The sequence below is a fragment of the Siniperca chuatsi genome, linkage group LG21, assembly GCF_020085105.1.
Source record: "Siniperca chuatsi isolate FFG_IHB_CAS linkage group LG21, ASM2008510v1, whole genome shotgun sequence".
Taxonomy (NCBI): domain Eukaryota; kingdom Metazoa; phylum Chordata; class Actinopteri; order Centrarchiformes; family Sinipercidae; genus Siniperca; species Siniperca chuatsi.
The window spans coordinates 4,251,295-4,265,497 of NC_058062.1; the positions used below are offsets into that span (position 1 = coordinate 4,251,295).

General features: G+C 40.3%; 2 protein-coding genes and 2 non-coding genes across 6 annotated transcripts; all 4 read right to left on the reverse strand.

The window, feature by feature from the left end:
• Positions 1-671: 671 nt before the first annotated feature.
• On the reverse strand, positions 672-4,203 carry rpl3 (ribosomal protein L3). Its single transcript, XM_044181374.1, has 9 exons — positions 4,081-4,203; positions 3,277-3,469; positions 2,835-3,003; positions 2,347-2,482; positions 1,950-2,136; positions 1,521-1,783; positions 1,339-1,434; positions 1,114-1,233; positions 672-809 (listed from the first exon to the last, which is right to left on the reverse strand). The coding sequence occupies exons 1-9, from the start codon at positions 4,081-4,083 to the stop codon at positions 765-767; spliced, it is 1,212 nt and encodes a 403-aa protein (XP_044037309.1). The 5' UTR covers positions 4,084-4,203; the 3' UTR covers positions 672-764.
• LOC122869602 lies at positions 889-1,021 on the reverse strand. Its single transcript, XR_006376360.1, has one exon. It is a non-coding gene; the product is annotated as a small nucleolar RNA SNORA54 (small nucleolar RNA).
• Positions 2,214-2,305, reverse strand: LOC122869605. The gene has a single exon (XR_006376363.1). It is a non-coding gene; the product is annotated as a small nucleolar RNA U83B (small nucleolar RNA).
• Positions 4,204-4,795: 592 nt separating the features above from the next.
• slc25a39 (solute carrier family 25 member 39) lies at positions 4,796-13,980 on the reverse strand. Of its 3 annotated transcripts, XM_044181376.1 has the most exons (13): positions 13,748-13,969; positions 12,837-12,843; positions 12,245-12,350; positions 11,594-11,653; positions 11,336-11,386; positions 10,266-10,375; positions 10,106-10,173; positions 8,991-9,115; positions 8,726-8,899; positions 7,739-7,845; positions 6,460-6,541; positions 6,266-6,346; positions 4,796-6,182 (listed from the first exon to the last, which is right to left on the reverse strand). In XM_044181376.1, exons 3-13 carry the CDS (start codon positions 12,339-12,341, stop codon positions 6,076-6,078), a joined length of 1,062 nt encoding a protein of 353 aa, XP_044037311.1. In that variant the 5' UTR covers positions 12,342-12,350; positions 12,837-12,843; positions 13,748-13,969; the 3' UTR covers positions 4,796-6,075. The 3 variants fall into 3 exon arrangements, with proteins under 3 accessions (XP_044037311.1, XP_044037310.1, XP_044037312.1); XM_044181375.1 differs by lacking the exon at positions 12,837-12,843 and having other exon boundaries at positions 13,748-13,980; XM_044181377.1 differs by lacking the exons at positions 11,336-11,386; positions 12,837-12,843.
• Between the last annotated feature and the right edge of the window lie 223 nt (positions 13,981-14,203).

The following is a 14,203-nucleotide window of genomic DNA, read 5'->3' on the forward strand; positions in this document are numbered from 1 at the left end:
CAGACAAAACATGGTGCTTATAAAATGGATTGTTATAGATTTAACTACCAAATAGCTGAAATGATTAGTCGACCAATCGATTGGCAGACAAGACTATTTTAATATGATCAATGCTCAACATTTCATGGTTCCAGCTTCTCCAAAGTGAGAATTTGCTGCTTTTCCTGGTCTTAAGTTTTAAAAAAAAAAAAATAAAAAAATAAAAATTGCACTTTGATTAATGATCAGACAATTTGAAGGCATCATGTTGGCTCTTAAGTTTTACAGTCCGTTTATCTACAAAATGAAAAATCCATATTCTTGCAGCCCTAGATAAGTTGAAATTCCAACACTGGATAAACTTCACTGCAGTATTGTACCTTTTGTTTTTAGATAGCTGCCCTATTAAAAGGCTTGAAGACCTCCACAATTAAGTATCTTACATCCAATGAAAAGCTTTCATGAGATTAAGTTCAGATCAGATAACCTACCAATTAACTACCCTTGTCAAAAGATAGACCAAGCAGTCATCTGCAACCTCCAACATGCTGACTCAAGTCAGCCTCAAGGTAACCAGCTGACCAGATTTCCTCTGATTGCAGATAAGTTTACTGTGAGTCCAGAGGGAGTTAGGCCTACACAGCCAAGTTACTTTATGTATAGTCACTTATAAAGTGGACGCACACACATGCTTTGGGTTTTGGTTTTTATTAAATAACTCTGCAGAGTTACAGTTATGATGGTGACAGTCAATGCAGCAGAGACATTGGTACAGGACAGCGACTTCAAGCAGTCTCTTCCTTGGCAAGACGGTCCTTCTTGAGTGGTCCCTGTGGAAAAGAGAAACATGACGATAAGTCGTATGCCACTTAACACTTATTCTGGAGTCCATATGCTGCTCAGAGCAGCCAGTGTTCCCAGAGAGTGAACAGGGAGCGAGCACAGAGAGGCACTGCTCCCCTGCCTCACTGGAGCTCACTATGGCACTGGAATGGAACCCAGAGTTCATACTGAAGACTGAACCAGGTTACGAACAGTGCGGAAAACTAAGACCACATCTGGCAATATGCAAATTAAGTTCCCATGAGAACAAGTCCCCCCATTCTTAAAAACAAAGAGTATGGCAAGTCTTACCATGAACGCCTTCTTTTCCTCCACAGTCTGGAAGCGGCCGTGACCAAACTTGGAGGTGGTGTCGATGAACTTGAGGTCGATCTTCTCCAAGGCACGGCGGCTTGTCTGCACCAGCAGAGACTGGAAAAGGAATTTGATAGATAAGTTGAGAACAGATAGTCCAAGACACTCTTAAAATCCAAGATGATAACCAGCACTGCAAAATGTGCTGAATTTTGGTCTCACCTTGCGCAGAGTCAGCACCCTCTTCTTGGTCCCCACAACACAGCCCTTCACCATGACGAAGTCATTGGTCACCTCTCCATAGTGGACAAAGCCACCCTTTTGGAAGAAAGGAAAGAGTGAGTCACATTCTGATTCCAGGTAGGCTCTATCAACAAAAGCACAGGTCTGTCAACATCACTTACCAGGGGGTTGATGCTCTTGTTGGACAGATCATACTCTGTGGAGGCGTTGTTCTTCACCAGCTTTCCATCCTTATTGTGGTAGCCCTGGCCAATCTTGTAGATCTTCTTGTTGATCTCTGTACGGTGGTGGTAACCCTTCTGACCAGCACGGGCCACAGAGAAAGCCACACGGGCAGGATGCCAGGCACCGATACAGGCCACCTTACGCAGACCACGATGGGTTTTGCGAGGAAGCTTCTTTGTGTGCCAACGGCTGGTGACACCTAGGAGGACAGGAAATGCGTGTCAGAGTCAAGACTGAAAATTTGACCTTTGAGGAAGATTACACAGAGTTCAATGTTCCAGTTAAGGAACTGGTCATATGCCTTCATAAGACATTAGACAATACACCACTTTAAGTACACACACGTTTGTGTAAGTGGATCTTACCCTTGTATCCGTGACCCTTGGTGACACCAATGACATCAATCATCTCGTCCTGGGTGAAAACTGTGCTGACAGGCACGGCCTGCTCAAGCTTCTCACGGGCCCAGTCCACCTTGTCAGAGATGGTGCCTCCGTTCAGCTGCACCTCCATAAGGTGCGACTTCTTCTGCCTCAGGGGCAGAAGACGCATCTGCACAGATAAAAATCACAGGTCAGAACAGCAAAAATATCCACAGACTTCAGGTGTACATTGAAAATTTTAGCTGTGTAGTCTCAGAAGGAAGGCAGCATGGAAGGTATCCTCATATGTGTCGGGCGCCATGCCTGACGCAAGATCCGTGGTCTCATCACTGACAGACAAGCAAGAAACTAACCTCAATGAAATCTAATACATACTAACCTGTGTGTGGGCAATGACACGGATGACCTGGCAGTACTTCTTCATGGCAGCAAAGTCCTTCTCCAGCTGCTTCTTTCCCTCATCATCCTGCCATTTCTTGCAGTATTTGGTGAAAGCCTTCTTCTTTGACTTGTACCTGAGAGCGCGCAGCAGGAGGAGAGGACACATAGGTTGGCACAGGTCCTTCATAACCCCAAAGGGCCAGCGGAAGAACACAGTGCATAGCTGCTCGCCCTCCCCTCCATGTGGACAAAGGGGGCTGCATCAGCTAATAAGGATTTCGGCTCATGGCACAGTTTCTAAGAAGCACTTTCCACTGGCCAGAGGAGCCCGGAGCTCATCAGGGCACATGGCACCTGAGTGGAGCTGCCACAGGGGCCACCGTAATGTTAGACTCAGTGAAAACACATGGCTTGTTTCAGTTCCACTGGGCAACTAACATCTGCTTCAAGCACTTTCATTACATTCAGGTTTATGTAGTGTCTCACCAGTTCTTGTAGAAGCGACGCTTGCACTCGTCGCTGACATGCTCAGCGAAGATGGTCTTGAAGGAACGCAGACCGCGGGGGGTGTTAACGTAACCCACAACTCCGACCACAATCATGGGAGGCGTCTCCACAATGGTCACAGCCTCAACCACTTCCTTCTTGTTCACCTCTGTAGAGAAAAAAAAAATTTAAATAGTTGAGCTTTACATATATCGAGATCTAAATAAAAAATATAAAAAAACAGCACTTATTAACTCCATTTCATGGTATATAGACTGCGCTCAGTACTCGACATTCAGCAAGGGGTATAAACCCATTATGTCCGCCCGTCGAGAGGCTCATCACAGGCAGAACACCATAACAAGCTAACACTAAAATGTCCAATATAGCCACAACTTAAGTTCCTTATAAAACTCAGGAAAATGAGTTTGAGTCCACTCACTTGAGCCAGGTCTGTCGACCTCACGCACGATGTGAGTCATGCCGGCCTTGTAGCCCAGGAAGGCAGTCAGATGCACGGGCTTGCTGGGGTCATCCTTGGGGAAGCTCTTGGCCTTACCACGGTGACGACGACTCCTCTTGCGGGGCAGGAAGCCCAGCGATCCGTGGCGCGGAGCCGAAAACTTACGGTGGGACTGGAGAGAAGAAAGTGTTAGCTGGTCCATCCTCTGAGCTAACCATGATGTTAAAGAGCTATTTCACGTTATACTTAGCCCAGTACGTCCCGGATATAGCGCGATCGTGTACGTGATGGGCTGGCAATATTAATGTAATAGTTTAATACTTTACTTCAAAGCAGAGTGATATTATCTACAGGTAACTGCAGAGCAATAGAGTTCACCACGCTGTTAGCATAGCTAGCTTACTACCTGACCTATGCACGTTTGTCGCCTGTCAAAACTAACGCTTCCAAAACGAATTTGAACTGAAGCTTTTAATTATCAGTAGCCAGAAAATATATAAAAATGACGAGTTAATGTAGAAGGACTGTTTTACGAGAGCAATCACTTTAAAAATTAGTAGTAAGTAGCGGCCTACGTCAAGTTGCCATTTTGAAGCCTGAGTAGCCGGAATGATTATACATTCATCGCGAAAGTTAAATATCTGGCTGAAATATACTCAAGGCATTAATAAACTATATATTTAAAACAATCTGGTGTCACCGAAATAACCAAACTGTAACGGATGCCTCAGACGACAAATAGATTCTTCTCTAGAGTGTCAGCTGCATGAAGAGCTTACTCACCATTTTGTCTCCAATCCGATTCAAAGAGGCCTGTAGAAGGGCAAGTCGCCACTATATACAAAAGAAAATATCGCGGGATTTAGCGTGACTATCCTCAGAGAAGACCCGCCCCCGGTATTTCACCCTGGAGATGTATTAAACTCAGCAGCCACTAGATGCCGCTGTTTGATTTTACAAATTATCTGAATGCAACACACAATAAATAACTTTTAAACAAATATGAAATATTAAAACTTTTTTGTGTTATTATTCACTTAAACGGTACAAAAGGAAATATAGCAATCTGCCTGTGGCCAATAATATTTTTGAAATATTTCCATTTTCATTCAAATACTGTACATCTCATCTGTGTCTTAAAACTGTATATTATTATTATTATTATTATATTTGTGACAAATGGAAACAATATGCATTTTAGTTCTTCTATGGTGTCAGACAGTTTTAACCAATTTAGAATAAAATACAACTTTATTGTCCACCAAGGTGGGAAACTGTCTTTGAACTTGTATGTGTATATAAGAAAATGTTAAATTTGGTGTTTGTTTTGTAGTGTATTTTCTTTGTTATTGTTCATATCCTTCACTAAATACCCCTTCTCAAACATGTATATATGCTAATGTACACATTCTGTTCTTTTAAATAATGGTGCTCATTTACTAACTCCTTAGGGAATAATAAAATCACAAATAACATTAAAAAAAAAATCAAGCTGTCATAACATTTACTACCATTTAATTCATAAAAAAAACAAAGAACACACATTTACACTTTTCAGGTTAAGGCAGCAATATTTTGTTTTATCATCCAGTGTTGTAACAAGTTTTGATGTTATGTTTATTGTCAAGAATTTTAAAGCATTTCATCATCAGAATGCCACCAGGGAAAGTTTGAAAAGCCTTTTGTGTTCTCTTTTACCCGTGACCTAAAAAGGCAAAATGTAAGAAAATCTGTGATTTTTGGGAAGATAGCTGCAGTGCTTTTGCACTCACATCAAATGTTCATGAATTTTTGTAATATAATTATAGCATAAAATGCTAAATTCGTGCACCAATGAAAACATATCTTCCAAGAAGGCTCGCTTTAATTTTGCCATCACGCCTTGTGTTTCAAATACTGTGACTTTCCTCCCGTTATGAGAGCAGAAAAGAGGCATACGTTCAACAAACATAAAAACCTGTAGCTACTTTATAATTTCATTTCACAGCGCTTGTCTTGCAAATGTAAAGTACTACAAATGATCAAATCTATCCAGCATACAAAACAGATTTATCAGTATTCCAATGTCAGAAACGTCATGCTTTACTGCTACAGGAATGCAAGGTGGACTGTACAGCATGCAGTCGATCTCAGGCAATGCAAAATGAGAACATTTTCCTGACTCATGCAACAGTACTGAAAGAGTTGGAGTCCTTAAGAGGGTTTGAATTTTCCCATCAACCATTATGGTGAGCGGGTTCAGTGTCTTCATCAAGGAACATGTATTGGAACAGGTAGTGAACATGTGACTTTCACGCTCAGAGTCTCATCATTATCATTTGAAAATGTGCATCGAGGCGTGATCCGTGTCAGTGTAACTTGGTACAAGTTCCTTCCCTAAAACATTGAAAAAAAAAAAAAAAAACACCTTCTCTTTTTAAGATTCCTGGAAAAAATATTATTCAAATAATCATTACACATAAAGTCTGTGGTCCACGAGTATCTCTCAGTATCCAGGCTTGTTGTTCAAGCTCGTTATTGTGTTCAAGGATGTTGGTGTCAAGTCCAATTCATATAAAAAAAAAAAAAAAAAAAAAAAAAGCAGATTTGCAGGGAGAGAGGCATGTCTGACAAGTTTGTGTTCACACAAACCCTAATCCAGGCCGCCTGTTCCTAAAGCTTCTGTTTGAGACTTTGTCCCAACGGTCCTGGTAATAAACAGTCTGCATGTGCGGCTGTGAACAGTCTCCTGCCACTGAGAAACACCTGGCACCACACAAACAGCCTTCAGGACGTTGGTCACTCTTGATCAAGGTTCATCTTCTGGAAGAAGGTCTTTCCAAACTCATAGGTGCTTATCATGACAGCACAGGCTGGGGCCACTTTGATCACCCTGGGCATGAAACCTGGGGAAAAATACAAATGTTTTCACTTTTGAGCAAAGCAAACATTGTATTTTTACTTAACATAAAGTAGCATAAGTGTGTACCTGCAAAAAGGCCTCTGTAGCCCAACTCAGCCCATATTTCCTTCATTATGTGCCATGTGGACGTGGTTTTCTTTAAGGAAACTAGGAGGAAATGGGAATAAATTACTGTTTAGAATATGCTACACACACACATATAGGTAAAATACATTTCGCATAAACATAACTGCCTACATCAGCATGTTAAAAGTACTGACCTCCCAGAGTATCCAATTCTCCCAGCTGGATCTGTCTACGTGTCTTCACCACGTCAAAAGGTAGCGTCAGGATAGCAGCAATCTAGACACCATGACAGACAAACAATATACTATACATATACTGGACGATACACAGGTGCAGCCAATGCTTACACTTCAAACTGTTAGATATTATCTGTGCATGAAGGATAACCTTTCATAGCAGGAGGGCAGTTGCTTAATTACTACACAAGAAACATTACACTGTGAATGTGGGTCAGTCATTGGCCTGATTCTCTAAACCCTGACAATGCATTCATTGCTCAAGAGCTGAACCTGAAACCTTGTTATCAGAAATTGATCGAAGTTATTGTGATCTATTTATACAGTACAGTTAGTACAGTGTAGTTAGTTAACCAGAGCAAACCTCAACAAGGCTACAATTCATCTTATTTGTTCTCACTTTGAGTTCAAGCAGAAAATAAGTCTGATTACATAAAGTCATTCATAAAGTATCTATCTATCTATCTATCTATCTATCTATCTATCTATCTAATCAGGATTCAGACTGACAGTTATCAGGTTCTTCCATTTACCGATGAATGTTAATGCTACAGTCCGTTTTAACATAGAATAATAGAGCTGCGAAGTGGGAGGGGCTATTTTGGGCGCCCCTAGTTTCAGAAGTAAAAAGTCCCATTCATTTTTCCCACAGACAATGTTATGTGACTGACAGTTGGAGCACTTCTACAACTTGCATGGTCATGAAACTCTCCTGGTTGAATTATCAGTACAAGAGTTGAACAACCATGTTAGAAAATAACTGCTTCTTTGATCAAAAGTGCAAATTTTTCTACCTAAAAATATAAGAAGTTAACCACGACTCCCAAGGTGCATTTCAATAAGAAACACCCAATCACAGAACTTAAAATTCTGTTACGTGGGTTGCTAACGGCGGGCAGAAGCTAAAGAGTTTGCTGTCGAGAAATTAATTTAAAAATAAATTTACTTTCGGATTCTGGGTCAATTCTGGATGAATTCAGATGAATTCGCTACAGCTCTGAGGCGGCTGACCGTCATGCCAAACTGACAGAAAACGCATGATTTCTCAGAGATGAAGTTGAAATAATTAAAACTGATGACCAAAACATCAACCTATAGGGTTGTTACATTATCCAGGATAGTGCAGCATTTCTAAGTTAAGTAACATAAAGGATATCATTAAAAGAAAAACTTTGAAATGGGAATATAGTAAAGGCTGGAGGACAGGTGTGTCTTTACATTAAAGCTGAGTACTTACAGCTCCAGAGATGCCTCCGGCAGTAAAGCTGATGGAGAAGTTGGCTTGAGTCATTTGAGACTCACATAGCCGGGCCTTCACCAGTTCATAGTTAAACCAGTACAAAGCTGCAAACACACAAAAACAGGGACGATTCGTTTGATTTGTTTTTTAACTCACTTCTGCTTTCCCAAATAACCAGTATGGTGACAAATTACTGCTCATTTTGAGTGTACCATCTCATTTTCCATTGTTTCTTCCATTTTGTCTTTGTTAAAAGTTTTTTTGAGGAGGTTTTCCTCATCCAGATCAAGGGTCTAATGATAGAGGCTACCGTATGCCGTTCAGATCCCCAAAGTCCCTTGAAGCACATTTGAGGGTATATAAATAAACTTGACTTGAAAATATGTCAAAAGGATGTCGGTACAGTAAGGGGAAGATGGTAGAGAGAAGGTAAAAAGAGTGTTGGAGATATGTTCTTTCCTACCCCATTTAGAAGAAAAATTACAATAAACTATACAAAAAATATAAACTAAAACAACAATAAATTTGTAACATTTATTTAACCCTACCCCAAATCTATCTTTCGAGTATTAAACACTCTGAAAGGTGGCTATAAAAAGGTCTGTAGTTTCAAAAATCTGGTTCAGCAGATATTTTCAAGAATGCGGACAGTACAACACAGTAACAGTGTATTTAGCTGTGATCTGATGAAAGGACGACTGTTTGGAACATAATGAAGATATCAAAGAACAGCAGAGGAGTGAAATATGCTGCGGGAGCGGTTTGACAAGTTTCTATGGAGGATTCATTTTTCTACTGCAATTATAACGAACATGAAGTCGAGCAAAACTTCAGGTGCATTTGTTTTACAGCCACATTTCAAGTCTACAGAGGAAGAATGTTTCATTGATTTTGCATTTATCTCAGTAACAACCCCTCTAAAAATGAGATCTAAGATTTTTCTTCCAAGTATTATTATATTGTATTCCGTGGTGCTGCTCTCACCAGAGAAGGGTACGTCTCTGAGAACGGTGGGTCCCCAGCCCCTCCACAGTGACAGCAGGCCATCCTGGGCCACAGCAGAGCGGATACACACCCGCAGCTCGCTGTAGGACAGCCGACGGGACTGCATCTTGGTCCTGACCAGCTCCAGAGGGCTGATCACTGTCACAGCCCCCACTGCAACACACACACACACGTTAGAAGTAAAAAACACATTAACATATCACGGTTAGTATATCTGTGTGTGCTTGTGCTTTAATGGACTTACATCTAGCCAGACCCCCAGCAACAAGAGGGATGTGGCTGCCCTGGAAACCCAGACCGTATCTCAGGAAGTCCCGCAGCTGGTCGTAGCAGGTGAAGTAGATGATGGTGGCAGGTACAGCCATAACCCTGCACATACACATACAAATAAACAAAGGTTTCAAATGAGTAAGCGCTGGGACAACACTGTAAACCAATCCATGGAAAGCTTTCATATCAAAAACATGTACATTTGTCACTAGAGGTCGACGGATGTATCAGTTTGCAGGTATATGGGATATAGTGTTTATTGGTCTGTTATTGCTGAATCAGTGACATCTTCTAAATCACTTCTCAAAACGTATTTATATTTATTCTAGCACTCTGTTTTATTGCCAACATATTGTGTCTGTTGTTATTATTAGTAGTAATTATCTTTATTGTTGAGTTAGTTTTATTATATTTCATTGTATTGCTGTATTATTTTAATTGCCTGATTTTATTTGCCTCAGTCCTGAAAGGCTTTAATCCTGGTTCAACCATGTAAAGCACTATGTAACTTTGTTTTTGAAAAGTGCTGTATAAATAAAGTTTATTATGATGATGATGATGATGATTATTATGATTAGGATTATTATTATTATGATTAAACAACTGAACACTGGAGCAGCTTAAAAACAGTCTGTCTACAGTAAAATTAAGTTCTTGGGACATTATCATTAATCATTTGTTCAAGATATTTTGTAAATTAATTCAGAAAATAACTGGTGGGGTTTCAAGCACATGTGTGGATTTATAATTGTTGTTTATTTGGCTGTTCTGCCACTGCATAGCTGTGGTGGGTCATGCTGTTTTAAAGACTTGATCCTCAAAGAACTGAATGAGTCTAAATGTTGTTTCCATCCAGAAATATTACATTTACAGAGGAGACACTTTATCTGTATAATTATGGCACTCAAAGTAGAGCAATGTTAGAATACTAGATATCAGAATAAAACAGCTAATGGCCACTTACATCAGTGTAGTTATGAATTGAAGACCCATATCTTTCTCACCCTAACCTGAATTTCAGTTCTTACACATTTATTCTATTATATTAAGTATTATAGACATTTCCGCGATGAGAGTTTAGACACTCACAGTGTTGGTGGTAGCCCACTCCACAAAGACCTGAGTCCTTCATGTCGAGTGATTTTCACAAAAGCATCCTATGGCACAAACAAACAAGCATACATTTTGATTCATTCTGAGTGCAAACAGACTGTGGCAAAAGCAAAGCTGCTAATGTACTTGTACTCACAAGTGTCCCACTGAAATGTGTTGGTGTTTTGTACCAGCTGGTGCAACTGGTTCCATTCTGACACACATAGATGTGATCCATCAGTCCATTACAATAGAGGAAACACTTCCCTGTGAGGCAGCAGAGAGTGGAAAATATCAGCTAAGCATTCAATAACTTTGTGACCTTAGCCTTCCCAGCAATCACCAGGTAATTTATCAAAGCCAGAATCTAAAAACAACATTCTAGTTAAACAAGTATCTGAATATTAGTACGATTCAATCTGTAAAGTTTTCTTGTTTTCTAAACTGAGTTAGACAACCCTCGACAGAGGAGAGAAAGGTGATTAATAATACATGCAATGGCAATGACCACAGAGTCACTCAGAAGATAACATCAGGGCTGTCCTTGTCACTGCTTACTTTGCCTGTTTATTTAGGGCTGGTTTAAGATAGACTATTGACAAAAATTTAAAAGAAACTTAAAAAAAAAAAAAGAAGCATAATTTCACAATGGGCTCCTACTACAGAATTGGGAAATATTGGAAATATTGGAGGGAAATTTTATACTTATATCCACTTTGTACTTAATTATAGTGTATTATATTTTGATTGCTTAGTACTTCTATTCCTGTGTGTAACAAAAGAGTTTCCCCTCGGGGATCAATAAAGTATTTCTGATTCTGAAACAAAACATAACATTTACTGGGAACATGAGCACGAGTGAGCAAGAGTAAAGAAAATCTTCCAGAACATTTTTAGTGTTGCTTTGTGTTTCTTGAAGCTACCAAAATATAGAATCTCTACCAACATGAAATGTTTTTTTTAAAGGCCAGGTACAAAACTGCAGCCATATAACTCAGACTTTCATACATCAGTGAATAAATAAGACTGAAGGCCAAGCAGTGAAACTAAAACATGCATGTCTAAGCTGATAGAAAACATGTTGGGTTATTTTGTTTTCATTGGCAAGAGATGTTAGTTAGACGAGCATGTGCCACTGCCCACACACAGAAAGTTTTGCTGGAATACCGTGTTTTTTTAAACTGCGGCCAAGTTTTAGCATGCAGCGACGGCGGGTCAGATACTTACACTTGGAAGGGCGGATGACGCCACCCCATGGAGCAGATTCACAGGCTAAAGCTATGAAACAAAGCAAAAGGCAGGACAGATAAAGAGAGAGGACAAACAAACAGAGCGTAAACACACAAAAGGACAGATGTAGTGGGTTTTAGAAAAGCATCAAGATACAAATGTCATCCACAAGCAGCTGTTAAAAGCAAAATCAGTGTTTCATTACAAGTTAATGTATGTCTAAAACCTCAGAAGAAGACAAGCTCCGTGTCCTACCTTGGTGGAACGGTGTTTGCTGAGCCTGCAGCCTGATCTTCACAACATCCAGCGGTGTGACTGTAAACAAATAAATTGACAGATTCAATTATTTTAATGACATGCACTCAGTTGCCAGATTATTAGGTACACATAGCTAAAACTAATGCAGTCTAATACAACAGTCCTGCAATAAATACTACCTTCATGGAGATTATAATGTTCAGTGTTTGTTTAAACTGTTTTAGAGACGTCTTGATTCAACTGTAGGATCGTTTTATAGGCTGCAGTTTGTGGTGCTGTTGAATTGTTACACTGGCAGGTGTTTCTATTATTTTGTCTACCCCATTTATATCAATGAGGGCAGGCTAAATAACAGAAACAGCTCTCTGTGTGTTGCAATACAATTCATCCTCCAAAATGATCATATAGTTGAAACAACAGCTCTCTAAAACAGTTTTAACAAACACTGAACTTTATAAACTTCATGAAGCGAGGGTTGACTGCAGGACTGTTGTCTTTGACTACATTAGTTTTAGCTAGCTGTACGTCATAAATCACAACTGAGTGTAATACTTTGGTGACAATAAGACAATCGTGTGCACAAGCAATTATATCTATAGATTTACAGACATAAGTTGCTTTTTCTAGTCTTTGTTTCTATGATCTCACCAAAAATAGATGTGAGGAGGGCTCCAGTGCCAGAAGCCAGCATCTGCTGCACAGGAGAGATCGCAGCCACGGGGCTGCTGATGGCCCGCTCCCCCATCCTGCCCACCTGTCAGATCCCAAAAAACAACAACAATAAACACAATACCAATTCACACGGAGAACGCTATGTTCGGTAACTAAACTGTACTGTCTTATGTCTCGTTGTTATGTAAAACAAAGAAGAAGAAGTAGTGTTGGTGTCCTGCAGGATAAGCAACCTAACACCTAGTTCGTGGCTGGGTAAGTGTCCTGTTATGTCAGTGCTGATTGTGTGACACCTGCTCCTGAGATGCTCCAAGTTAGTGTCATGGCAACAGAAATTAGGTTAAAAGGGTGTTATCCAACAATATTAGCAGTGAAAGAAAACAATAACTGCAATTTATATTGTTGCCCTTCAGAAACAATAATTGCTGAAACGATTATTACTGTGCAATGAAGTCAGAACAGACGTCCGTCATTGACGTTAACTGGATTAGTCTAGGTGGGGTTGTTGAAACATTACGATAGCTTATCTGTGATGTGCATGTCACCAGGCAGCCAGGGAGAGCCTCACCTCCTAACTGAGAGAGTGGGTGGTAGGAGATAAACAAACGCTTAATCAGCCAATAAAGAAATGGAACAAAAAACGAATGAAGGTCAATTTAAAAAACGTCCTATGGGACATTAAAAGAGTTTTTAAGAAATTATACACAATGCCAACAAATCCATCACTAGCAGCCAACATGTTTTGAATGAAAACGTGCATTGTGGAGGAAATTTGGATAAGTTACAGTCATTTCAGACTTTCCTGTTTTCCTACCTGTGTGGCTGCCCTTTATTTCCACAGGCTCGTCCTATTTCTGGAGTTGATTACACTTTAGTGCGACAGTTAAAGCCACTTGGCCCTCAAGGTTTGCATGGCCAATAAGCTGCTTTGCAAAACAAGTGTTCTTAGGCTGCATGAGTGACCAACACAAACATGTAGCTAAATGTGTCCTAAAATAAAAAGATGTTTGGGGTCTTCCTGTCACCTTCACCTAAATTACACAACGCTGCAAGGAGGCTCATGTTGACAGGACACAAGTTAATGAAAAATAAGACACATTAACTACTTTCAAATGATTTGATTATCGTTTCACTGAATTCTGCAACTTGATCAATGATCTACGCTAACATTAATGTGTGACGTTAGACGCTTTGTCTCCAATATTTGTAAAAAATTCAATTAGCACACTCTGTCCTTTTTCCTCCACCGTTAGCTAGCTAACTTAATACACAACCACCCACACTTGAGGAGAGGAGGAAAGGTTTGATTTAAAGTCAGTACGTTAATTTATCAAATGCTTTGAGCCAAACCTGTCTGAATTATGTTACCATGTAACGTTAGCTAACTGTCAGCATTTGAGTGAAATTTAACTGGGTAGCTAGCTAGCTTTTCAGGCAACGTTTTCGCGTTATTTAAGATGACAAGCTAACGTTACTCACCTCTACTTTAGCTGCCAGCGTCGTTGTGAAATAGAGGCGTCTTCACCATAGACTGTATAAAATAGGTCTTCACCCATTTCAGTTAAATGATCGTTACGATGCCACATTTAAGAGCTAACGTTACGCCACTCTATCGTGCTGTAACTTGGGGGTTCTCCATTGAGGATAACCCGTAAACATGTTTACGGAGTAGGACAAAGCTCGCGCAGCAGGGCAGTTTATATGTATACGTCACAAAATGTGCGCACAGTTCGCGTAGACTTCACAGATCTGTACAAAACTACGCTCAGCGATAGTCGCATCTCAGTGATAACGAGAGGCCGGTGCGTATGTTTTAGAGATCAGTGGTAAATTGTCAGGGTTCGCTTGCCCCCCCTGCCGCTGCCGCTGCTGTAGCTCTGGCGCCGCCTGGTGGACGCGACACTGATGTGCGCTGCAGCTGTCGCATGTAAACAA

What these genes read in the sequence shown, in the direction of transcription:
- slc25a39 (XM_044181375.1), bottom strand. Translation starts at nt 12,341, where the DNA reads ATGGGGGAGCGGGCCATCAGCAGCCCCGTGGCTGCGATCTCTCCTGTG. An exon ending in AGTGGGCTACCACCAACACT is followed by an intron (nt 9,116 to 10,105) that starts GTGAGTGTCTAA and finishes GTGTATGTGCAG; the next exon opens with GGTTATGGCTGTACCTGCCA. An exon ending in CAGAGACGTACCCTTCTCTG is followed by an intron (nt 7,846 to 8,725) that starts GTGAGAGCAGCA and finishes GTGTGTTTGCAG; the next exon opens with CTTTGTACTGGTTTAACTAT.
- rpl3 (XM_044181374.1), bottom strand. An exon ending in CAAGGGTCACGGATACAAGG is followed by an intron (nt 1,784 to 1,949) that starts GTAAGATCCACT and finishes CTGTCCTCCTAG; the next exon opens with GTGTCACCAGCCGTTGGCAC. An exon ending in GGGTGCTGACTCTGCGCAAG is followed by an intron (nt 1,234 to 1,338) that starts GTGAGACCAAAA and finishes TTCCTTTTCCAG; the next exon opens with TCTCTGCTGGTGCAGACAAG.